At 50.5% G+C, this 25,436-nt stretch overlaps 1 protein-coding gene across 1 annotated transcript in view; it reads right to left on the bottom strand.

The window, feature by feature from the left end:
* SEPTIN11 (septin 11) overlaps window positions 1-21,632 on the bottom strand; it is a 45,564-nt gene extending 23,932 nt beyond the window's left edge. The window contains exon 1 of the mRNA XM_082051277.1: window positions 21,529-21,632. Coding sequence (XP_081907403.1) covers window positions 21,529-21,555 — 27 coding nt within the window. The 5' untranslated portion in view covers window positions 21,556-21,632. The remainder of the gene's footprint in view (window positions 1-21,528) is intronic.
* Between the last annotated feature and the right edge of the window lie 3,804 nt (window positions 21,633-25,436).

Genomic DNA, 25,436 nt, shown 5'->3' with positions numbered 1-25,436 from the left:
CACTATAAAGAGATAAATAACCAGGATCCCATGGCCAGCACTCTTAGTTTTAAGGGAAAAAAACTTTTTAAAAATCCTTGTACAGACAAAAAAGGGTTTGCAATTTCAAAGCCTGCTAACTCACCCTCGGATCTGGTTTTCTTCATACATGGCTCCTGGTGACAAAGGTTTTGTAGGTCAAGCAAGGCTGCAATGGATGCTCTGCGCAACCAGAGGGTTTGCCTGGATGTCATTCAGCAAAGCTTCCTAAAACTATTTGGCTGACGAGGCACGTGCAAGGACAGAATCAGCTCATTCCTCCTAAGCCACAGTGGCTTGGCAGAGCTAGTACGAGGAAGGGGAAGCAAACTGATTTTCCTTATTGGAGTCAGCAACAGTATTGCCTGTGTGCACACGGGGAGATGGGTATAAAGGAAGGTCCCAGGATTAGGGTCTGCACAAAGGAAAGCTATGTCTGTATGCTTCAGAAGGTGTCTGGGAGCTGATCTGACAAACTACAGTTGCTCTTCTCCCAGGTAGAACTAAAAGAACCCAGCATCACTGCCAGGAGGCTGAGGCGAGCGGGTCCGCACGGATACCCGCGTTTATTGTCCCGCTCTGCCCTCCGCACCCAGCCTGAACCACGACAGCCATTCCTTCCACCACGCACGCTCCTGGCTGAGCTTTCCAACCGCCGGCAAAGCACTCCCCGTTTGGGGCCCCCGTCCCACCGCCCGCCAGCCGGGGTCACTTTCACATGGCCTCCAAAGAGTTAAAGAAAACAACTACGAGCCTCCAATTCGAGAGAGGAAAAATGCTGGTATGTAAAATATTGAGCTCAACCACAAATATGAAGCAAGTGTTTAGTTATTGAGGCCACACAACTTCGGAGGCACCTTTAAGAAATTCTGAAAGCTGTTATTGTTGTCAGCAGCTCGGACTAGCTGCATTTTTGTCCCATTACTGGGCACACGTTCCTGTGTTTCTGAGGTAATCGTAGATGCTGCATCCAAAGCCCGGGACCTCAGGGACGCTTTGGCCTGCTCTGACAGAAGTGGCGGCTCGGGAAGCAGCAGTGAGCTCAGAAACAAAGAGCAGTTGCAGAGACAGCTCTGCCGTACCTGGTCACAGCCACAGCGGGCCCTGCTGCAGGACACGCGGTGCCCCCGCACCCGGGCCAGGGCCAGGCTCACCGCCCAGGCTCCTTCAAACAGCACACACAACCTCCCTCCATTTGCTTACAGACTTAAGCCATGCTTAAATCCTTAAATCTTACACAGGGAAACTAAAGTATGATCCTACAAGCAGAAAATAAGAAAGAACAATTATTTTCCTTTCTTTGCCATTGCTGGTGCAGTCATGCCACAAGAAAACAACTCATAGCAATCAATCGGTTAATCAAAGGAGGAAGGACTCTTTTGGCTTGTTGTCTGAGGCTCGGATAGCCATCAGTGTCACCAGCAGAACAGGGGGAGCTCCTGCCTCCACGCTGCTGCAGCAAACTCAGGCAGATGTCTCCACAAGCTACTCAAGTCTGAGAGGTCTTGTTTTTTTTCCCCTTTGCTCCTCCTCCCGTGCAACAGGAAGAGAAGAATCTTTTGGAAAACATCATTCTATAGGTGAGTATGTCAGGCAAACCATAAAGACTGATCAGAGCAGCAGACAGCCTGGATGGCCAGTACCTCCCGCCCGGCCACCAGCCCTCTGGTTGCCTCACGCCTGCGGCCAGTGCCCCGGGGCTGGACCTCAGCAAACACCTTGTTCTTCCAAACAACGCTGGCCCCGCTGCGGCTGCTCTGTGGCACACAGCTGCTCAACAGAGCCTCCTTCCGTCACAACGTCCCCCGCCCAGCAACGCGTAAAACCACAGCGAGCCGCCAGCTCTCCCCACTCCCAGCTACGAGACACTGCAACCCAAGTGTTGCGCCACAGTTGGCTCCCTTGCTCCGTAACCATGCAGGTCACAGGGAACACAGCGAGGCTCTCTTGAGCACGCTGGGTTTTCCTTCTAACCCTGGAGAATCAAGACAGCAGAAAAGGTTATTTTGTGGGAGGACGGCTGGAAGCCATTTGGCTGACGAGGCAGCGTGCAGCAGAGCGGGAACGGGAGGTGTGGGACTGGGCTGTCCTCACACACAGTACTGCCCTGCACAGACGAGTTCTGACCCGGGAATCGCCAGCCACAGGAGGCTCCAGTGAGACAGAGCCGGGGGACCCAGAGGGTCCACTTAAATTTGAGAAGAAACTTCTTCTCAGTAAGGGTGACAGAGCACTGGAACAGGCTGCCCAGGGAAGCGGTGGAGTCTTCTTCTCTGGAGACATTCAGAACCCGCCTGGACATGTTCCTGTGCGACCTCACCTGGGTGTTCCTGCTCCAGCAGGGGGATTGGACTGGATGATCTTTTGAGGTCCCTTCCAATCCCAAACACACTGTGATACTGTGATACTGTGACCGGGTGATGCTGGACACACACCAGCACAGGCAAGAACACCCAGAGCTGATGGGGAAGGAAACATTCTCTCTCCAAGACTGGGTTACAGACTCCCACTCAGGGACACCCCAGTTTCCTTTTTACCCGCACTGAGCTCCCTAAATGAATGTCAGGATGACACTGGGGACAGCGAGCTGGCCCTGCCCAGTTACAGCCCACCCAGGCCGTGCCTACCAGAGCCAAAGCCCTGCCCCGCTCCCAGCCCCCCAGCACCAACAGCGCGGGGCGGGAAGCTCGCCGTCCCCCTCCCTGGCACCCAGCGGCAAATATCCTGGTAGCCGGCAGCCTGCACCCGCGAGCCACAGCCCCTGCACGGGCACGCCGCAGCAACGCCGCGGGAAGCCCGGGAAAACGATACAGCCACGTTCTTCTGGGAGCAGGGAAGTCAGCAAAATCTTACAATTCAGAAGTGACTGCAGCGAGTGGGAATGAACATTTGTCTTCCAGGCAAAACGTTTGGCTAAAGGTCGGCGCAAGCTCAGAGCACCTAAGTTCCATTTTTGCCAAGAACTGACATAAAAGACATTTTCCTCCACAGGTTTCCAAAAACCACAGAGCTTTCTATTTGGAGTAAACGTGACTAATGCCTCCAACAACCCCTGATGTCAGAAACTGCTAACCAGCAAAAAAATAAAAGAGGACTTGAGGGATGATAAGGACCATATGTGCATTCCAGTGAGGCTCGTCAACTCGGAGAAGGGGAAAAGACAACACAAAAGAGAGGAAGGAGGAAAGGGAGGAAGGGGGAGGGAGAGAGACATAATGTTACAAACAAGAATTAAGACCATCCAAAAGCAGAGCCCAATGAGAACCAGATGCTCTTTGCTGCTCTGGCCAGCCTCTCTCCTGACAGGACAACCATGTACAACTAACAGCCTTTTTGACCACTTCTATGAGGCTGATGAACCAAAATGTGAGTTGTTACCCAGTGCCAGGCTCCCCCGGTTGAAACGCTCCACTCCTGTCTCACCAAATGGCCTGCAATTCTTGCAGTTTCCCCACCTTTTGTCTTCCCAGCTGCCCCAGAAATGGCAAACTCAACCATTCCAGCATCCCCAGCCATCCTCTCGGCCAGACGCAGCTGGGACACCGGAGCACCCTTCCCAGCAGCCCTGAGGCAAGCGCCCTGGGTGGGGGGCGCTACGGCACCGGCGGGTCGGGAACACGAGGCCACTTCACACCACCAAGCGCTGGAGAACATCAACTTGGCTAAACTTGAGAACACGCCATCTTTACAGTTAAACCCAACTCATCAACAGGGCAGAAGCTGAGAGATGGCAAGGAGGCATATCACAGCAGAAATACATTTTCTTTTTCAGTTCTTTTGCCCTTTTTCCAGACCTTCTGGCTACACAGTCCCACACCACCAGATACAGATGTAGTCCAGCATGACAGTGGAGAAGAAAAAACCCAACAGCCATTTCCTTCTGTATTCCACTGTCATGCACTTAAAATAGCCCTGAAACAGCTGCATCACAGACCGTTAAATAAGCAGATTTATACTTTGCTAAAAGCCTTTAGCTGGAGGCACAGCGCGATAGGGACTCGACACAGAGCAAAGTGTGATATATGAACTTGGCCAGACTCCCGCTCCCACTACCTCAGAGGCCGTTTGCAGGGATCTCTCCGGGACACCGATCCTGGGCACGACGAGGCAGAACCGACACAAGCCCTGGAGCGGAACAGCTGATCCACTGCCAACTTCTCCACAAACCTTTCCCAGGCTTCTACCCGTTCCAGTCCAGTTAAGGGTGTGAACACAACCAGAGCTAAATACAGAGATGTTTTAGAAAGGAAAGCAGCCCATAGGGCTTGTTTATAAAACTGTAACAAGACAGCCCAGTTCCAACAGCTGATTCAAACTGAGGGCCACTCCAAAGGTGAGAAGGAGCAGCTTTCCTTGCGAGGAGCTGCAGACACCGCCCAGCGGGGCTGGCGTAGGGTCCCCGACCCTCCGTCGTCCTTCTTCAAAAACTGTAGCCACACATCAAGGGTATGTTTGGCAGCTCCCATTCAGCAAGCTCCTGCGCTGCAAGGTGCCCCATGTCGTGCTCAGGATAATTCATTAGCCCTGGGACCTACTAGCAGGATCTGCATTAATACTGTGCTTTATCACACACTGCAATTCCTCAGGAAAACCTGACCGGCCCATCACCACAGGAGAAGTGTTGGGCCAGTACCAACCGGGTGGCAAGAGCTGGCTCAGAACAGCTCTTCTTTAACTCATGTCACATACACACGCATGTACGTCACTAAGGATATTCAATTAAAGCCAGAGAAAACATTTCAGATTTAGCGAGAGTGAAAAAAACAGGACTCATCTAGCAATGCATACACTCAAATATGGTTCTGGTGATGTAATGGAGACAAAAAGCATAAAAACCAGACTTCAAGCTGTTCATAGTATGGTCTAATTTCTAAAGGAAGGTGATTTCTGGGTATGAAGTCCTAGCCCTTGCACCTGCTTTATAAAAAGCAAGAGGGGAGTATGTATCACCCCTTACAGTACATGGAGCTCTCTAAGGCCCCGCAGAAGTCATTCATCATTAATAAGAAAAGGCCAGCAATCAAGGAATATAGAGGGTTACAAACGACAGCGTTTGCCTTAGCATGCAGTTTTCTTTTTTTCAGCAGGAGCAAAAGTGGAATTGAGTTGAACTGAATCCACGTGCAGGGGAAAAGGTCAAGGTTTCTTGAATTATTTAGTTGACAGTTTGAAACATCTTCAAGCTCTCAACTGACTCAACAGCAAAAACGCTCCCCACTCGCCTTCGGCAAGTCTTAGTTTTGCTGCCTGGAACAGGGAAAGCCTATACAGAAATTTTCCTAAGTAGGACAAGCTCCAAGGAGCAATTCCCCACTCTAGCTGAAGCACTTCCTTCCCTCCACCTCCTTAATTCCAAACTTCTGTGGTTGCCTTGAAAAAACTGGTTTGTCTTTCCAAAAATATTAATTGGCTGCTGTTCCTCCAGAGGAAAGCACATCTGATCCAGGTCCACCACAGTCACAACACTCGTATCATTAAGAGGAGACGGAATTCAAGGCCACATGACACAAGCTTTTTCCGCCCCGCGTTTCGCTGTCCTGATGGGCTGCTGCAGAGACCTCACGCACCACAGGCAGCACAGCACAAAGCACCCTCCTCCACACAGCCCGCAGACAGGAATGTTCCCACAGCCCTCTCCACAGCCATCACTTGCAGCGGGGAGGACCACAGAGGCGTTGGATGACCACTGCAGTCCTGGGGATGCTCCAAGGCGTAAAGAATCCCCAGACAGGACAGCGGCAGTTGCCCAACATACACTCAAAAATGTTTCAACTGCATAAATGCATAAGAGAGATGGTTAAATAAACATTCCTAGAACCAGAGGAAGAGATTAACTCTCTAGTCACAAGGAATCTAAGGATGAGCTTTACAGCTCCAGTTCCTGGGTTTTGGCAGAGATAAGGCTTTTATTCCAGAGATCTAAACAAACTCCCATAAACACAGAGTCCCACTCAGCCCCGTTTCTGTTTTCTGCAGCGATGTTTACATTGAGCTATGACCCACCACCACCCCAAAAGGAAAAAGCCTTTCCTTGTGCTCCAGCTGCAACTACAAGTAACACAATGTGAAAGATATTACAGAAGTACCAGCCTCCAGCACAGCATGGGCTGCCCGAGGCTTCTTACCCAGAACAGCAAAACTCCCTTGCAAAGCTGAGCATTTCTGTCCCCTCCAAACACAGCCCTGGCTTCTGGCTGCTAACAGCCCGCCAAGGACACGCAGCTACAACACCTACTCGGTTTTCGCCTGGGCCAGAGCAGCTGGCACAAAGTCCCAGAGATGCTCCACCAAGCTGATGTCTCCAAGAGAAAAGAGGGGGGCTTGAAATCACATCTCATGCAGGAATCAGCCTGGGCTGACTGTTTATAAAAATACTGTTAGTATTTTCTTCCGGAAGTTTTTGTTTGCTTCGTGTAGTTGTTCAACATAACACCTCGTGTTAATCAAACTTAGCAGCAGTGAAGAGATAAATATTTTTCTGTTGCTTATTTCCTTCTGTTGCACATTTAAACGTTGCGGGCTGTGTCTCCCTGCTGAGTGGGCTCTTCCCACAGGAGGCCAGCCTGGGAAACGGCCCAGCAGGAGGGATCCTTCCCCAGTGCTGGGCAGCAACACCTCACTTTAGACTCGCCCAACGAGTTTCTTCTACAGGAACCTATTTTCCCAGCACCTCTGTATTACTGAGGCAGGAATTCCTGCGGAATAAAATACATAGTTTCAGTTGTGCAATTGGGAACTTATTGCAATGAGGCCACACCACAGCATGCTGGATGCACCAGGCTGCTGAGCTGTCTGGACAAGCTTTCCCACCAGGCCAAGCTCCGGTCACAGCAGCAACATCAACCCCCGCAGCTGCTCCAGCTTCCCCCGCTCCTCTGTACAATGAGGGTTTCCTCAGCGCCGCTCACTGCACAGCCACGCGCTCCCCCGCAGGAAAAGGCACGTTCCAGAACTCCGCTTCTGAAGGCTACGTATTTGTGCACTTCAGTAAAAGCAGCAACCTGGTCTGTGTGAGAGATGTCTAGGAGGGAACCGCTCCTGAGCCACCCGAAACAAAGCCGACCTGAGCTGGGGAAATCCGGGCCCTGGCTTCTCCGCAAAAATGCAGGAGTGCAGACAAACCTGTCATCTTCAAATTGCTGTGGCTACACACCCACCTGCCTTCAGTGCTGTAAGCAGGGCTGGCAACGACTACAAGGTTTGGGATCACCAGCTAATACTAGTTGTGGCTTCAGCTAGTGCCTGGCTATGGCTTTTACCCTTCTCGCTGCCTCTGTCTCCTCTCCTCCCCGGCCAGGGCTCGCACTCGCTGCCAGGCTTCCCACCATGGTGCTAACAATTCCTAAGCAGCTGGGCTCCAAACGTCCTGGTTTACAGCCTGCAATCTCCTTGCACTTCTCAAGCTCAGCAGCATCAGTGAACAGCCCCAGCAAGTCTCTAGGCAGCATACCTAGATTTTGGGAGAGCGGGAGTTCATTCTTCAAAAGACAAGACCAATCTCACATTGAACTTCCCGCAAACACCACATCGGCAACACTGGATTCCTGGAGTTGGGAAGGAGGAACTGCAGGAAGGAGAACTCTCCTCGGGAACTTCCAGCACGAAACAAACAGTAACTAAGTCAAGCTTGGAGGTCCCACAGCTCCCCTCACACAGGGAGGTTCAGATGCTTCTCAATCTTCAGCCAACTGGTATGCTTTCATAAGCTCTTGTTTTCTTTTTTTGGGCCAACAACTTAAAATTTTACCCCAGAAAAAGCCACATATGTACCCCAAAACACCGTCACCATCCCCAAACCAAAAAAGAAAAAACAATGGGAACAATGTTTAAATGCACAGCAGAAGGAAATAAGCAAGAGAGAAATATCCTTCTCTTAACTGCTGCTAAGTTTGATTAACATGAGGTGTTATGTTGAACAACTACATGCAGCAAACAAAAAGTGCCAAAAGAAAATACTAACAGTATTTCTAGAAACAAACTCACATTATTGGCTAAATTCCAGACACTAATTAAATGCATCCTGTAACCATAAAATTCTATTCCTACTCATAAATAATTCTGATACCTTCATCCAAAACCTGCTATCAACCTAAAAGGCCCCAGTGCTCCAGCCGTAACAAGTTTATTCCAGCAGGGAAACAAACAAAAAAGCCAAAAACTCTGTGAAAGCTGAGGCAGCATATTGCACACTAACCCGGCAAAAAGCGCACGGCTCTCCAGGACCGAGCCCGCGGTCAGCCAGGCTGGCCCAGCACAGCACAGGAACCCTCTGCCTCCGTGGGCTCCGTGGTGCAGGTCCCTCAGCAACCAGGGAACAGCCCTGCCGCACAGCCCAGAACGCGCCCCGCGTCACCCGCACGGCGAGCTGATCACAGATACTGCACTCACCTGGTTAACAGCACAGAAGAGCAAACTGATTTATACACGTGGGAGGAGGCAGCCATGTGCTAACACCGCCGTATACACTTCATTACATTAATTCACTTAATAACGCATAACTAACCAACACAGCTATGTTATGCATGGTTTCCTATGACTATTCTAAGATTCCTCCAATAAAACAGTGCACGATCATAACCCGGTGACGTGTTCCTCACCAATGTCTATAACCCCGTGGACTGTGTCAGTGATCTGCCATTTCCAGGTGCCCAGAAGAAGGGGGTCAGATGGCCTTTGGCCACCCCTCAGGAGCAATGTCAATTAGCAGGCACAGTTCTCATTTGGTAACTCTCTGCACTCTCAAAGTCACAGAAATTCCTTTAAAATCTGTTAAAAATACAATATACAGCTTTATGCCTTTTGACCTGATCAAACTATGAGGACTTGCAGCTCAACGCAAACCAACTTTCTAGTCCTCAAACTTTTCCCTAGACCTCTTACCATCAGTAAGGGTGTAGGTTGATGTTTAGCTTCTTTATTCCTCCCTTCCAGAAACAGCCTTCCTATTGCTGTTCTCTCTAAATCTCCCCATCCCAATGCACTCCCTGGCAGAGCTGCGTGTTCAGTGACCTCACGGTATATGTCACAGCTCTAGAGCACTGGAGGATTACGTTGCATTTTCTCCTGTCCACTCAAAAGCCCTGACATTTCTAACAAGACAGGCAGCAAGCAGCCCCTTACACACCTAGCAGGAGCACCACTTGGCCTGGAAACGGCAGATGCTTCTGCAGCAGGCAAAGGGCTAAGTGTCTTTAATAGGAAAGAGAAGACACTGTGTTACAGCCAACGCTTACTTAAAAGATCACATGCTTTATGGGAACATGGGGTCTTCAACCAGAGGACAGCGAACTTGATTTGAGCAGGTCACTGACCGCGGCTCCAGGGACCCCGATGTCCCTGCTGCTTCGCAGTGAGCTCACAGCACCAACGCGGCGCTGCAGCGCTCCAGCGCCCCAGGGGAGGCAGCAGCAGGCTCTGCGGGCTGTGCCCCCACAGGTGACAGCTGCGGACTGAGCTACAAAACTGCCGAGTGCCCCTCTCGAGCAGTAACGCCCTGCCAGCCCCTGCGGCTCCGTGGGGAGTTGCTGCTCGGCAGGTTTCCGTATCTGATGCAACAGCCCAGCCGCCAGGAACAAACCTGACAGGGAGTTTGACCTACCTGTCTGAAGACCATGTCTTCTCCATCCAGCTCCGGGGCTCTCCTACCACCAGAAATAACCCTGCAGAAGGCAGCCACTCCAGATGCAATCACATTATATGGTGTGACCACATCTGGAGGCATAAAGCGCCAAGACACACCAGGTAACAGATTAACTACCACAAGCCTCCTCAGAGTCTTCTGTAATTACCCTCAAAGCAACAGTGATTCTCACAGCCAAATGTTGTCTGAGAAGGTCTGCAAAGAGACACTCTGAACGCTCACAAAGGGGCAGCTATTACCTGCGGTGCTCCTCAGGTGTGAGGATACACTTAGTTATTAAAAGCAGCATGAGGGGAGAATGCCAGACTTCAACGGTGTTTCCAGCCCTGCCGCAGAACAGCTGGATGAGCAGAGAGCAAACAACCCACAACTAGTGGGCAGCAGGCACCGACCCTGCCCTACGCGCCATCAAAGGCTTCACATCCGCATACCAAGGCTCCCAGATGCCTTTGTGAGCCGGACCTTTGGCTTCTGGTATCTCAGTCCTGCTCTGCCTGCAGTGTCGCGACAGTTTAATTAAAAGCAGAAGGCTGAAATGCTGGAAACAGGCAGGGGGGTGCTGCCGGGTTCACGTCTGGCTCTCCAGTTTGGTGCTGAGGCAAGGACTCCCTTTCTTCAGCTGCAGGAAACACACACCACCAAGCTCCCAAGCCAGATAATGGGTCTGTAATGGTACCAAGCTGCCCTGGAGCTGCAAGATCAAGCAAGCTGGCGCATCCCCAGACAGTCTGAGCACTTGAAATGAAAGGACTGTCTTCTCAAATGACAGCAATATTGCAAAGGCTGCTTGGGAAGAGCCGGTAGCTGAAAATCTCTCCCTGTCTTGCTCTCTACTTCTTGTTTGATGCACAAAGAATACTCACATTTAACACATTTCTGTTTACTGCTCCTGCAGCAGAACACCCTGCCTAGAGCCCACTGCTTCAGGAACTAAGCGTGACCCTTCCAAACGTTATCCTGAAGCAATGCAGTGCTCTTCTCCTGCAGCAGGCTGCTGCTCACAAGACCGCTGGCAGAGAGCTGCGAACCGCCGGCACTAACCCACATGCTCACTGGATTTGTGTTCTTCCAGATTCATAAATTATTCCACACGTGGGCTGCTGCAACATTCATTAGTGTCGATAGAGCTCTGCTAAAAGGTTCAACAAGAGCCCGTGTCCACCCCCAGAGATACACTTATGTTGGCCACCGTGCTTTGACTGTCCACTCCAGCCATGCTTGTGCTTTAAAGGAAAGCAAAAAGAGTCAGATCCAGACTTACAATTTCTGTCCTCCTGTCAAGACTTGAGCTATAGCAATCCTGTAACAGACTAGTGTTGAATTAAACCCACACTTGAGTGCTCTTTGATACACCCCAAATGCAAGCAGCGTGAATTCAGCAGCTCACTCACTACCCATCTGAACAGTGCCCACTGCTCAGATTCTTCTCCCAGTCAAGCTAAGCACACACCTGGTAGAATTCAAATTCTTGCAACCTTTTAAATATAGACCAAAATACATGCCACTCCACTTTGTTGAAACACACAGCTCAAGGACAACTTCTGGCAGGGAAGAAAACATTTTGCAAGGCTGTTTCTCCAAATAACAATAAACAAGAGGATTTGCCACTAGCTTGCATCTCTTGCAGTGACTTCATGCTGTAGCTCTGTCTACCCACACTACTCCCATTCCTAACGCTCTCTTTGCCCCTCGGGGCTGCCACCCCGAGGCAGCGCGATGCCGGGCCCCGGTGCCAGCCACCGCTGGTTACGGGAGCGCAGAGGCGGCTCACGACAGGCTCCTCTCCCGCGGCAGGATCTGCAAAGGCACATCACGGGGCCAGCTCGCCATCCTGTCAGCCAGGGTCCCGTGCGGCTCTCAGGCTGCCCGCTCTAGATCCCATTTTCCAGGTGCAACCTCGTATGCCTTTTTATTCCTGGAAGCACCAGGATAGGCAGCAGGGCATGTCAGGTATCCCTCTGTAAGCAGAGCGGTTAACTGTTTGGCCTGGCCAGCTAACTGTGCCAGCACATACCACGTAACAGCTGAGCACGAGTGGAGCACAGAGCAAGAACGGCTGTGACAGACGAGCCGCGGTGCTGCTGAGCGAGCAGGCTCCACCTCGCGCGCTCCAGCTCTCTGTGGCAGCAAGGATTTAAAGGCCTGACAGAGCAGGTAAATCCTGTCACAGCTTTATGGAGCCAAGCCTAAGGATTCAGGAGGACAAATGCACCCCAGGGCAAATTCAGGCTGCTCTGAGCAAGCGTTTCCCATGGAGGGAAACGAGATTAGCTCACATGAAGGAGCTCCCTGCTCTGACATGCTCCACAGTCCAAGCGCTGCAGAACTGCCTATCCCAAAACTGGGGCACAATTCCTATGTGCAGTGCATGCTTTTGCCCTTGGCTCGAATTATTTAATATGAAGACACCAAAGCCATATATCTGCTGATGCACATTCCTTATTAACACTGCAAGGCTAGAGATGCGGCTGTCTCCAACCCTGCACTGCTCAAAGCAGTAGGTAACACATGGAGCCGCACGAAGCACTGCATGGGGGTCTGATGGGTAAATAGCTGCTCAGGGACCTGGTGAGCCTTCCGAGAGGAAGGCTAATGGCCGGCTCTAGGAAAAGGAGCTGGATTTGCACATGCAGCATCAAGGCCCCCACTCTGTGCGCAGCCCTGTACCCACACAAGAGCCTGGTCCTGCATGGAGCCGCACACCCTGACCTCCGCAGAGGCAGCGCAGCCCGGGCAGCCCTCCCGTGGGGCACCATCCTTCTACTCACATCTCCCTGGGCCACTTGGTACCCCCCAAGGGTGCAAACTGCAGCATAAATCTGAAGAGCAGGCTTGCACAGCGTTACTGCTTGTACAGGAGCTAGGAGAATAGTACTGTCCAGTTGAGTCCATCCTCCCTCCTACCAGTTAGCACCACTGATCCTGAAACTCAGGGCCATGACCCCCCCTGCAAGGGACCACAACAGAAATACCAGGTCCCCTGCCCTGAACAGCCTTCCACAGCCAAGCTATTTCAGCGCACACGGTCCAGAAAGAGACCTATTTATCACAGTTAGTGCACACGGGGACAGCATCTGCACACTCTTCTCTTGAGACTTCCTCCTGTGTTTGTTACATAGAGACCAACCACCTATTTCATGCCCAAAGTATTGACCATTTTATTTTAGCCTGCATGAACTTGACACTGCCCTTCCTTGCATGTACCCCGTACCCCAGCCAGCCCGCCTGGCTTTACACTTCCAGCCTTCTGGTGCTTCCCACTGGCAGAAATCACCAGGCTGCTTGGTTAGGCTATAAAAAAAAAAATATTGCTTTCCTTAGGTTATATCAAAACCAAATAATACAGATCCCGTGGAAAAACTGCTCTTCTGAGCTCCGGTCCTGGCGAGACCGAGCCCAGGGCAATGTGGCTGTGTTCCGCACAACAGCACTCCCACTCCAGGCTACCATTTCAAATAAGGTTTTTGTTTGAACAACAAACCCAAAACACCTCTGGCTTTGATGTTTAAGTGGTTCTGGCCTATGTCAGAGAAACTCGCCATGCCTTAGGAATGCTCTATATGAAAATTGCCCTCAGTTGCATTTACGTAAACCCAAAGAAACAAGGTCAGTGGAGTTATTCACACTGCTCACTTTTAAACTCTTCTTCCTTATTCAAATTACTTATTACATCTCCTTGAAAGCATAACTTGCATATTAACCTACCTGAATAGTTGTTTTCTTGAAAGGGGTTTTAATTAAAAGCATTTAGTCTGGTAATGCTTCTGTGCCACAAGATCGCACTACATTTAGTGCAATAGGGCTAAGTTTGTAACGGTGGCTACGGCCACACTATCAACCCATCGATCACGGCTTTGCACCTCACAAAACAAGGACGGGAATTAGCGTGTGCTCTACAGATGGCAAAGACAAAGGCAACCAGAATAAAGTCATCTGCCCAAGACCACCCAGCAAATGGGATTGAAGCACTTGCAGTATGTCAGCCACACAAGCCTTAGTCCCAAGTGCCTCTCGTAATTAACGATCTAATAATGAATAACTGCGTAACCCCAAATGCAGAACACCAAGAGTGCTTTCCAGCAGGATGAACGTTCAGCTGGCTGGAAACACAAAGCCCAAGGTCCCCTGACACTACTACTTTTTGTCAATTGTACATCAGAAAGCAAACCGAACTGTTCTAATTGTTCAGTGACCATGCACTGTGCATCCCAGAAGGTAAAGGCACTTTCTTCGAGACGGTGTCTCAGCTTCCAGCCCAGCGTCCCCGTAACTCAGCACCAGGAGGGTTTGCTGCTGCGTCGCTGAAGGGCTGGCCCGGGGCCACGGCCAGGACTTACACACAGGCTTCCAGCAAGAAACCGCTCCTAGATATGGTGCCGCTTTCCACCTCCGCTGGGCACCAGGGACTTGTGCTGCAATCGCCAAACTGCCTGAAAACGGCCTGTCCCCTAAAGGTGCTTGGCAGCTCTCACCCCACGGGCACTCACAAGCGGCCGGCACCGGCACCAGCACCAACCCAGGCTGAGGGCTCCCAAACCCTCCTGACCAACCAGCCTCGCAAGACAGGTTTGAAGGGGCAGGGGGAGAAAAAATCCCACAACAAATTAGGTCAAATGCTCCTGGAAAATGCCAATTACTTTATAAATAGCAGATTGTGCTTGGATGTCATTTAATCTCAGCTTGTTGCTGTCAGATATTAGCTGAAATTCCATGCTCTGCTTCGGCTGCCATATTCAAGTGCCATCTATTCAATATTAATGAGACAGATGAAACAGGATGAGACTAAGTTGGCGTTTTCTGTGATAAAAGACACTTTGTGGCAGAAAGGCATTCATTTAAAAGCATCACGGATTATTCCTGGCTTGGAAATCACAATGTACAGGAAACAAAAGAATCCATTTTCAATGTAATTAAAAATCTTAATCTTCCAATTCTGAAAGCTAACAAAGGAGTAACAGTTGGTTCATTGTTTCTCCTGCAGAAACAACAGCTGCAAGTTGAGTTACCTGGCCACAGCGAGGGAAAGCTTGACAGATAAAGTTGGTAACATGGGATTTGGGAAGTTACTTCTTTTTCTCCCCCCATCTACAGCCTTGCGCTTGCATGCAAGAAATGTCAGCCCAGAGCTCTGTGAGCGCCAGGCAAGGAAAGGCACAGGGAAACCTGCCCAGCTCCACTCACACGTGGAAACCCACAGGAGGAGAAAGAAGCAGCCAATGGATGTGGGTGAATTGACCACTAAAGCAAGGCAGCAGATGATCTGCAAAATCCCTGCTCCTCTCAGGGTCTTGACATGAGGATTTGAGGCCTGTGCATATGTTCAGTCCCAGACAGCTGTGATAAGCCTTATCATCACTGCTGGCAAAATACCTGTTCATAGTACAACAACCTTATCTTTTAGCTGTAAAAGCTGAGAATAAGAACTGTTTCCAGTTATTTAATTCACAAATTTCTAAAGATTTCAGTCTCAACATCTCAGACTAGGAACAAAACAAAACCAAAGACTATTCATATATCATTAGCCATGTTATTTCTAAGTAAGCTCATTCTGCAGATATGCAAGACATTTAATTCCACTGCTAAAACAAAAGGAGACAAAGAAAAATCTTTAATCATATGAAGCAGCAAGAAAAGGAAAATCTAACTACACTTATGCACAACCTCTTCATTAGCAACCCTATACATTTCCTATACACATCTGGAGAATTTGGGGTAATGCACATTATTGCCCAGAGACGCCAAGAGCGGGTGTCAATGACAACCAGCTACCTTCCCCTTTCGAGGTGCAAATTTCTCACTTCCAAGTCAAGCTGCTGCCTGCCAAGTTTTATCCTGGAAAAATAAAACCAGGACCATCACCTGATATTCTCCATTCATCTGCAAACTGCCAAAAGTTCCTAGACTGACTCACATCGGAGGAGACGGTTTCACAGAGGCTGAAAGGAGCCGACCTGTGAGCTTTGGAACACCAAGATCGGGCTGTGGCTACAAGCAGGAGCCTCCAGCCCAAAGAATAAAAGCAGACCTGCAGTTTGAACCCTCCTGCCGTTTGTGCTCTTGCACTTGACTGCCAATCAGTCCTTGTGCCTCCCTGGGACAGAGGGGAACGCAAGCTTACACCATCACCAGGCAAGACATCTACCAAACTCGCTCCTCCGCCACCAGAACGGTGCTTACAGACAGAAACACAGGCTGCCGCCAGACTGCCAGAAACTTAACTCCAGCCGCGTTAATGTGCTTAAGTAAAGCATTTAGCACCCTCAACACATTCAACACACGTCTGGTAAATACGTGGTTGAGTCTGCTGCTTGCACAGGGCATTGTACTTCACATTACAGCCAGTTAACCCCCAACAAACACCTACAGACTTCACAGAACACCTTCAAACCCACAAACAGCCCCAAACAGTCCTGCGAATCATTTACAAAGATCCCTGTCAGGATTCAAAACACTCAATTTCTCCCCTTCCACTCCCATCATGTGAGAGAGGTGAACACAATTTCTGAATGAAACACATGAGACACATGCTGATTTCCAAAATAACTCCTATTGCAACTATTGCTGGTCACAGGAATCGGTTCTCAGGAGCTGCTGGCAAAGTGGGCAACATCTGCGGCAAAACCAGAATGTTTCTCAAACAAGTCTTGAGCTATTAGCCTGTGCCAAGTATTCATGACCAGATCTGGGAAAGAAATAACCCGCCATGGAATACTTCAATAACATATTTCAAGCGGCTAGATCCCATCTGAAAATAAATCTGGGATGCAGAAACAGTGACAGAAAAAAAATAGATAAAACAAAGATCTAAAGAAGCTGTAAACCGAGATGGAAAAGAAACCCAAACAAGTCCAAAACCAGCAGTAGTCTGCTCTTTGCCACCACTTCATGTGGGATGATACTAAAAACAAGACGCCTAAGCCTGCAAGAAAAATATTCAGCTCCTCCGTATTTTCACCAACTTCCAAAGCTCTAATTGCAGCCTCAGATGCTAAGGCCATGTAGCCACGGGAACCGTCTGGATTTTTAAACGGAGTCCCAGAGATAGCTCAAGCCTTATCAGCTGCAGGGTGCAGCAACGCGATTGTACTACTAGTGAAATGGCACCAATAGCCTTTGGACCACCTGTGTGTTGCCAACCGCATCACTGAATATCGGACAAGCAGAGAGCGCAGTCACAAGGAGGAAGCTTGTGGAAAGGCTGGCTCTCGCTAACAGAAACCCACAGGCAGCTTTTCCTCCTTCTCACAGCTCTTTCTCCAATGCCTCGTGCGAGACCACGCAGGCCTGGCCTATCCCCGCATTAATCACACCTGCCCAAGCCGTGGATGAAAGCAGCTCTGGCGCCTCTGCAAGTCCTGGCCCACATTGGTCTACACCAGGCACCGCAGCATCAAGGAGATGGAAGCGCATCCAGATGTAACACAGCAGCCAAGAAGAGCATTTCTTATTGCCTTCTCACTGTGTGCATCACACAGGGGCACAGAAAACTGGCACTTATAGGGACAAACAATATGATTTGGGGAATTTTTTGTTACTGGTGCTCTTTAATACAGCAAGACCCGGAACATGGTTATCCACCTCTCATCTGGAGCATTCTCCACCAGTATTAATGCCGAATGCTAACAGCACCATGGTGTTTGTCCGAACCATTATTACGCATCACTTATTACAACAGGCTGGAGAGCTGTTCACGGAGCTGGAAGTGAAGGCAGCTAGATACTGTACCTAAAAAAAGCCTCAAGTGCTGCTGTGAGGCTTTGGCTTGGTTATATATCACCTGGTTGCTCACAACTGTTCTGACCCCAAACTGCTTCAGCATCTTTACCTACAAGAGCCACTGTAGCTATAGGACTGAAGCCCAGAACCAAAGCAAGCCACCAAAGAGGCTGGACCAGGCAGAAGAGTTTGCAAAGCCAAGAGAAGCCCACGTCCCCTCGGCGTGTCTCCTGCAAGGCAAGCCGCAAGCTGAAGAGCAGCCTCGTGCCCGTGCGCGACCTCAAGAGCAAGAATACCGAGAGCAAAAGGAGTGACGGCCCTCTCACTGCTCCAGGGCGGGCAGCCGGCCAGCAACGCCATCTCTCCTGCGGGCTGCAGGGGCGGGAAGGGGACACAGAAAACATGCCTCAGCTCTGAGTAAATATTTTACTTCTCAGATTCATGCTGCTTAATCAATCTCCATCGTTATTTCAGAGGCCCTACTCAGGCAGAAAAAATGATCCTCTGTGATCTCATCTACACCAAGTAAGGATTTTCTAAGGATGGCCATCAGATCCTGACTCCAGGTCAGCTCAATTTGTGCCAGTGGCCCCGAGCTCGTGGTGGGCTGGACACGTAACCTGGCCCAGCACTGAGGCTGTGCTGGAAACAAGGCGAGGAGGAGGCAGGTTCCCACCATTGTTAATGAGAGCAAAAAGAATTGTTCGAAACAATTTCCTACTGCAGACAAGGCACTGAGGTGAATAACGGAAATCAGGAGTTCACAAACCAAAACACACTCCCGTGTGCACCACCCAGGTCTGCCTCCCTGGCACTGGCAACTGAGACAGGCCCCAAAAAGCCACGCTTAATAGCAGAGAGCAGGTAAGGAAGCCCTAACCCATGGCCCAAAAAGCCACACTTAATAGCAGAGAGCAGGTAAGGAAGCCCTAACCCATGGCCCAAAAAGCCACGCTTAATAGCAGAGAGCAGGTAAGGAAGCCCTAACCCATGGCCCAAAAAGCCACACTTAATAGCAGAGAGCAGGTAAGGAAGCCCTAACGCATGGCCCTGGCCACCTCAGCAGCACCACCCAAGCCCACAGCACTGCCACATTTACTGGGAGGAGGGGTCCGCAGCCCCAGGGTGATACCTGGATGACACCTGATAGCAGAGACAGCTCAGCCTTACACCTGGAAAGGGACAAGCTTCAAAGCAGGCAGGACACTGCCAACCTGTGCTTGGAGCATGACAATCCACTGCCTGCCTGGGGGTCCATCCCCAGCCTCTCTCACTCTCAGCTCTCTACCTGCAATAGCTCTTGTCCCACCCAGCGGCACCTCTGTCAGTGAAGACAACCAGACACTCGGCACAGAAACAGCCACAGAGACGGGGTGTATCCCTCTTCACAGCACTCGGCTCGCTGCTTAAGATGAGCAGCCGTGGCAGCTCCGCTCCACCCACAGCCACGCGGACTCGGCTTTCCCAAGGCGCTGCCTGGCAGCTTGTGCTGATCCCAGTGGGTGTCGGTGGATCAGCTGCTCGCAGACAGACAAAAAACCCACAGATTCCTAACCTACATCAGCTCTGCTCTACCTTCTCGTCTCTTTCATTCCCTCCCCTCCATGGAAACTGGCAGTCTCTCATTATAAAGTATTTTTAAAACAGATTAAAGAATACACTGTGCTGTTGCAGTCTCTCAGATAACATTTTCCACTGCACCCATGTAAAAATTCTATTCCAGCCTCATTTTCCATCATTTTTTTGTTTTAATTAGAGGGGTGAGGGTGTAGTTTGTGTGTGTATACATCAGGTTTGCTCCTTTAAGCAGACTAAGCTATGATTCTGGAAACATTTACAATAAATCAATAAAGAGAAGGGTGGTGAGGCCAGAGCCCTCTTCCATGCTCCAGACTACTGAGCAACCATTCAGCACTGGTCGGGATGCTGGGAATTAACACAGGAGGAACAAGGGGGTCCCCTACCTACCACACCCCACTTTCTAGACTGCTGGTGGCGTATCTGGACAGCTAGAGCCAGCCCAGATGACCACACGCGTCCTTGCCCTCTGCTGTGTGCTTCAGCACATGCAAGCTTTTCATCGGCTGAGAGGGCCCCCGGCATCGATCCTGCCAAAGCTCTGCTTATGCATGCCTTGACATTTACATCCTCAGCTCAGTCTCTATTAAGTCAATGAAATTACAGGCAGCGCATTACACATGTGCCTTCACATCTGTGGGATCAGGGCCTTAAAATGAAAGCCGCCCATCTGACCGAAACACACCCTGCTCAGCTACAATTAAACACAGACACTTCAGAGCAGTTCGCTGAAGTTATTTTCTATGCATGCTTTTACAATTAACATAAAGTCATATCCTGCCAGGATCTAAAGGGTTGTGACTCAGGAATGTTATCTTAGTTTTAAGTCAAACTGACTCGCTTTTCGTCTCATTCCATCTCCTTTCTTTCCTCCTTCCTTTAATTCTACGCCTGTTCTCCCTCCCATAAGGCTCATACCACCCAGAGCCCTTACAAAACAATTATTACACTGAAAACTTGATAGTCCAACATTCATCAGCCTTGCTCTACTGTATAATTAATTATTTCTTCAAACTCCCTACCACCCCCCAGCCACACAACGGCGGCATGCAAAGAGGCAGCAAAGAGGATTAGATAAGAAGGCATATGAGATGAAGCGCCCCAGCACCTACCGACTATCAGCCCACCATCCTTTCTTCTCTTATCACCTCAAGATAAAACTACTCTCTTCTCCAAAAAGCAACGATCCTGGAGGATGACTGGTCTTGCCCATCAGCTGCTTAGGAGGAAGCCAAGTCCCCTCATCCTCCCTTCTCCTACACATACATTTTCTTTCATGCTGAAGTATGCTTTATTGGGCAGTCGGTCCCACTGGACTGGACTCAGTGGCACACAGGTACCAATTTAGTTTAACCAGTACAAAACCCTCTGTGAATGCTGGTTTGAGATTGCTAGTGGACTTGGATTAACCAAAACTGTGAGAGGCAGCATAGTGGCATCGGTTTAACATAATGACAGCAAAATAAAGCAAAAACGCACATACAAGAACAAATCATAATCACATCTTGCTTAGGAGCATAATTCCACCACTTCCAGTAACACCATTAAGCCCGTCTTCATTCATTTGCCGCTCCTACTAGCATAATAAACGCTACTTAAAAATAATCTCATCCTAGCCACATCTTGAACACAGACAATGTTCTTATTCTGAGAAGGAGCCACACTTAAGTCCTCAGCTCACGCCAACATCTGTTTTACTTGAAATCGCTGAAAAAGTTCCTGGGAAGTCGGTCAAGTCTCTCTCCCTCCCCCGACCGACGATGCACAAAAGTGCATTCAGACCGGTCATGGTGGAGTTTCATTCACATTTCTGCAAGCTGGATGCCAGAGAGAGACTTGCGTTCTTCGGGAACAGCGTCTGTTAGTTTCTGTGGGGTTTGGGGTTTGTTTATTTTTAATTCCTCCCGCCCGCCCCGTAAAGGGGAAATCCTTTGTCTTTCTCAACATGGATGTAAGCAACTCCCACCGCATCCCAGAAGGACGGTCACGCTGGAAGATGCGAAACACGCGTGCTCCTCGGTAGACTTTCAACGCGGGATCCCCGCGACTGCTCCCGCCGCAGCGGAGCGCCCGGAGGGGCTGCGGGCACCGCTCTCCCGGCCGGGACACAGCCTGCCCTGGTCTCCCGTCCACGGGAAGCGGCGGGGCAGCAACACCCGCGGCGAGCCACCAAACGCGGGAGCGGCCCGGGGACCACCCCGGTGTCTCAACGCCAAGGGCTCCGACAGCGGCTTCCCGCCGCCGCTACAACAAAGAGCCGCGGCCCCAAGCCGGGGCGAAAAAGTTTTGCGCGGCCGCCCCTCCGGCCCCGGGAACGGGCAGAGGCAGCGGCGCCCCGGCACACGGCTGTGTCCGCTGTGCCCCCCGGCACCGCACCCCGCAGCCCTCCGCATTGCACCCCCGGCACCGCACCCCTAGTCCCCGGCACAGCATCCCCGGCGCTGCACCCCTACAGCCCCAGCGCGGCACGTCGCCGTACTCGGGCAATGCACCCCCAGCAGCGCGCCCCCCCCATGGCACTGCCCCCCTCCGGCCTCCGGCACCGCAGCCCCCGCATCGCCCGCCGCCGCACTCACCGCCGGTCTGCCCACGGCCACGGCCATCGCGGTGCAGTGCTGCGCTCCCCGGCCCGCTCTGCGCTGCCTGCTACTGCTGCAACATGGCCACCCGGCGGGGAGGGCCCATGCGCAATGCAAAGGGGCCGGGCGGCGAGGCGGGACCCCCCCGGCCCTCCCCCGGGGCCGCCGGCACCGCCCCGGCCGCCTGCAGCCCCGGCCCGCTCGGGGTACCCGAAAGCGGGCCGGAGCCCGGCGGGCTGCACTCAATCCCCACCAGCCATTGCAATTAATCCCTCTCTTAGCGAGGCCGGCCTGCCCGCTCCCCCCCGCCCGGCCGCTGGCACCCATGCCCCTCACCCGAAAATCTCACCCGCTCTGGCATCCCCGCATCGATGGGGGGACAGCTGAAAGCAAAAACACCCATCTGCTCCAGGGGCCCTTGTAAAGAGATGACAACGCAGGCGGCTGGCAAGGTCCGTCTGCTACCAGTTTGGTTAAGAAGGAGGATGGGGATTCGGTAAATGTAACAGGAATCAGACAGGAGCTCCCACAGCTGGGGCCGTTTGCCAACAGGAGCCCCTAATGCCCTCCTGTAACGACATAAGTGGCAAAGCCAGGCACCCTGGTCCTTCTTGTTTCTGTTTGTCCCTCCCTGCTCAACACATCGCACACTTTTTAAACAAACTGGATTTATCAAAACAACAGTCTTGTCCCGGTGGCCGGTTGGTTTCCCCACCTAGTAAGTGGTTCCAGGCACAGCCAGCTCCTTGCTGCTCCAGCTGCCCAAGCGCTGAGCATTCTGGCATTAATTGTGATACCACCTCACCTGCAAAGGTGGACGTTGTAGGGCTAAATTCAACACGGCTCACAAACCTTAAACCAAGCCAGCAATAAAGGAAAGGCCCCACAGGCTCAGATCCTGCAGCACTTTACAAGGCATAAAACCCCCAAAGGCAACAAAAGGCAGAGACCTGATTCTACACACACATTAAGGGCATGTTGAATTACAGAAGTCTGAGAGGTACCCCCTGATGAGAACATCCACCACAGAAACAAGGTAAAAAGACAAAAGGATAAAGGGTGAGAGTACCTCCTGCAAGCAAATAACCCAGGGTGGTAACTAAACAGATCTCAGTGGTATGCTTATCATCTGCACATCCTTTAGCCTAAAGCTTTTACCTCTTCACTCCAAAAGCCATTTTGGTACCATGGTGAAAAAACACATGGCTGTAGAGGGCTACAAAACTCCAGACATTTCATTCCTGCAGCTCCTTTTATCACTTTTTTGAGGGACGCAGGAGCTGATGGTTAAGAGTGGTCACCCACAGCTGCATGTGCAGCCCCTGATGGAATGGGAAACAAGGGTGGCCCCGAGCACCAGCTGGCACTGCTGCTCAGGTGGGGCTGAGGATGTGCACCTGGGGCAGGAGCTGCACCGGGCACTGACAGGTGCAGCCATCATGAGCCAAACAGCTACACCAAAAAGAAAGTGAATGGGGTTTCTACCAGGAAAATTTTGCAAGCATAGTGAACGCGGTACTTTTATTACAGCAGCATGTTAGGCATTACTGCTAATATCCTAGGGAGGTTGCTATACTAGACTCACGCTGTTGCTCTTGCAGCAAACTCCTCCCGCCTGCACGGCTCCAGGTGAGGAGCTGTGAGCGTGCCTGTGCTGGGAAATGCACTCGGACCAGTGCAGCCTCTAGTGGAAACTTGATGATCATACCTAAAGAGTTGCCCTCCTTCCACCTGTGGGTGAGGCCGACACAGCCTCCCCTTGTCTGGATGAGAGGCATGTGTGATACTCCTGCATCAGCACAACGGAACTAACACAAACACCCGTGTCTGCAAAACCCCAGCGTGACTCACCGTGTCCTTCCTTGGTCCAAAGCAGGGAGAGCTGTGGGCGAGTTTTCTCCCCGATACTCATGCATAAAGATCTTCCCAGGTATTGGTGTTCAGGCTGAAAGAGTAGGGAAGAAAAAAAAACCCAACATCAATACCAAGAAACGTTCTGCAATCTGTCTAGAGCTCGGCCAGCATAGTTCCTTGCACTCCTGGTGTTCAACAGGAACAGGCAGACCCTCGCTCACGAAAGTTTCACAAATGCTGCTAAGAAATCCGTACTCATGCAAAGGGAACCAACACTCCCACATTCTAGAGCCCCTGTGGAAACTGTTTCCAATGCTTTTTTACGTCATTCTGTACATACAGCTACAAGGCAATTCGTTGGATTTCACGGGATGAGAAAATACACAAACAGACACAGAGCTTGGGTTAATTTGCCTCCTGTTTAAAAACAAACACAGGCGTAAACAGCATCTTTTTGGTGCAGCAACAGGAAGCTACAAGACTAAGTGGTAGGCTTTCTATTTCTTTTAAAGTTGAAGTAATGTTTGATCCTGACTCCATTTTGTGATTAGCACTTCTCACAACTCGCTCAAATTTCACCCAAGGAATCCAAAGACCTGCTGTGTCCAGATCCTCCAAAAAATATGAGACTGGGGTAAATCTAGCCGTTCTGAAAACCACCCACAACCTAAAGTGAACAAGTTACAGACAGGGTAAATCATTAGCACATTAGGGGAAACAACATTCTCTTTAAATCTCATAGCTTGAAGCAGCTAATGAAGTGACTCCAGGTAGCAGGGCTGCGCTCCTCCTTGCCTGCACACAGCATTTTACCCCCTGAATCCCAAAATGTGATTTGCAGCTCAGGCTGTAAGGGGAGAGGTACGTGCCAGCATTGAGTCTGCCTCTGGATGCACACAAACTGTGCTTTCAGCAGGTTTCCACAGGTACCCGCAAAGGTTGTCGACACACGGTCATAACCAAATGGGTTTCAACCAACTCCATGTTATTGTCCATCGTCTGAGCTGCCTGGTGAGTGACACGCTCCCAGCCAGCAGTGACTGCCAAGCGAGACGAATTAGCTTAACCCGTTTCACTCGAACAAGCTCAGCGAGGTTTTCCAGCCTCAGCAATGCAAAGCATCAGCATTCGGTGCCAGTCTCGGTCCTGCAGGTACTTCAGTGGTCACTTCACATTACCTGAGTGCATTCCACTGACCTCAAGAAGAGAATCTACAGGGTGAGAGCTAACATTTCCCAGGAGAAAACCTCGACATTTTAGTCAAAGCTAAACTGATAGTAAACAGCATCATACTTCCAAGTGTGTTTAAAAAAAAAAAAAATGATAAAATGGAAAGCTGTGAAATGTTACTGCTACACCTTAGATCATTAAACCAAACCAACATTTTCTTAGCAGTGTTGCCATTTGCCACTGTTATTTACTTGGATTTTTTATCTTCACTATCTATTTTCCTCTCCTATTTGTGATTACAATTATATCATTATGCTCCATTAATTTCATCTCAACTGCTTCTGCTGAGAGTGTGCTGCTATCAAACACAGAATTACGACTGCAATTCAGGGCTCATCAGAAGAATGGGCAGAAAGGTATTTATGCCTTGAAGAAAGAACAGGCAAAATGATAAAATATTAACGTGAGCCTTACAGTGTTCCCCCCACCTGCCCCCTACTCAGTCGCACAGCAGCGATGGGATGCAGCCACGCTCTCCTCCAGTACAGACCACAAGGAAAACCAAAGGCAAGATGGAGCAGAGCATGAAGTGCACTTACTCTCGCTGTGCAATCTAAGTAACCCGAATCTTGGCACTCTAGAAAACTTTTCTGATACATTGCCTAAAATGTAACTTTTGACCTAGAAATGTCAAAGTTTCTTTTAGGACTGCTGCCATCACTCCAGAAGTTACAGTTTAGCCATCCTGCAGCTCCGCAGAACAACCCATCCTCCAAACCAGCAAAAAAACGGACTACGGCAGAAACTAACAGGTCAGAGTCACCAACCCGAAATCACAGACCTGCATAGCTTGATTATCTGAGGGCGACACTGCCGCGCAC

Source organism: Streptopelia decaocto (assembly GCF_964273445.1).
Source record: "Streptopelia decaocto genome assembly, chromosome: 4".
NCBI classification, from domain to species: Eukaryota; Metazoa; Chordata; class Aves; order Columbiformes; family Columbidae; genus Streptopelia; species Streptopelia decaocto.
Note: the sequence above shows the minus strand (reverse complement) of the source record. Positions and strands in the feature narration are given on the sequence as shown.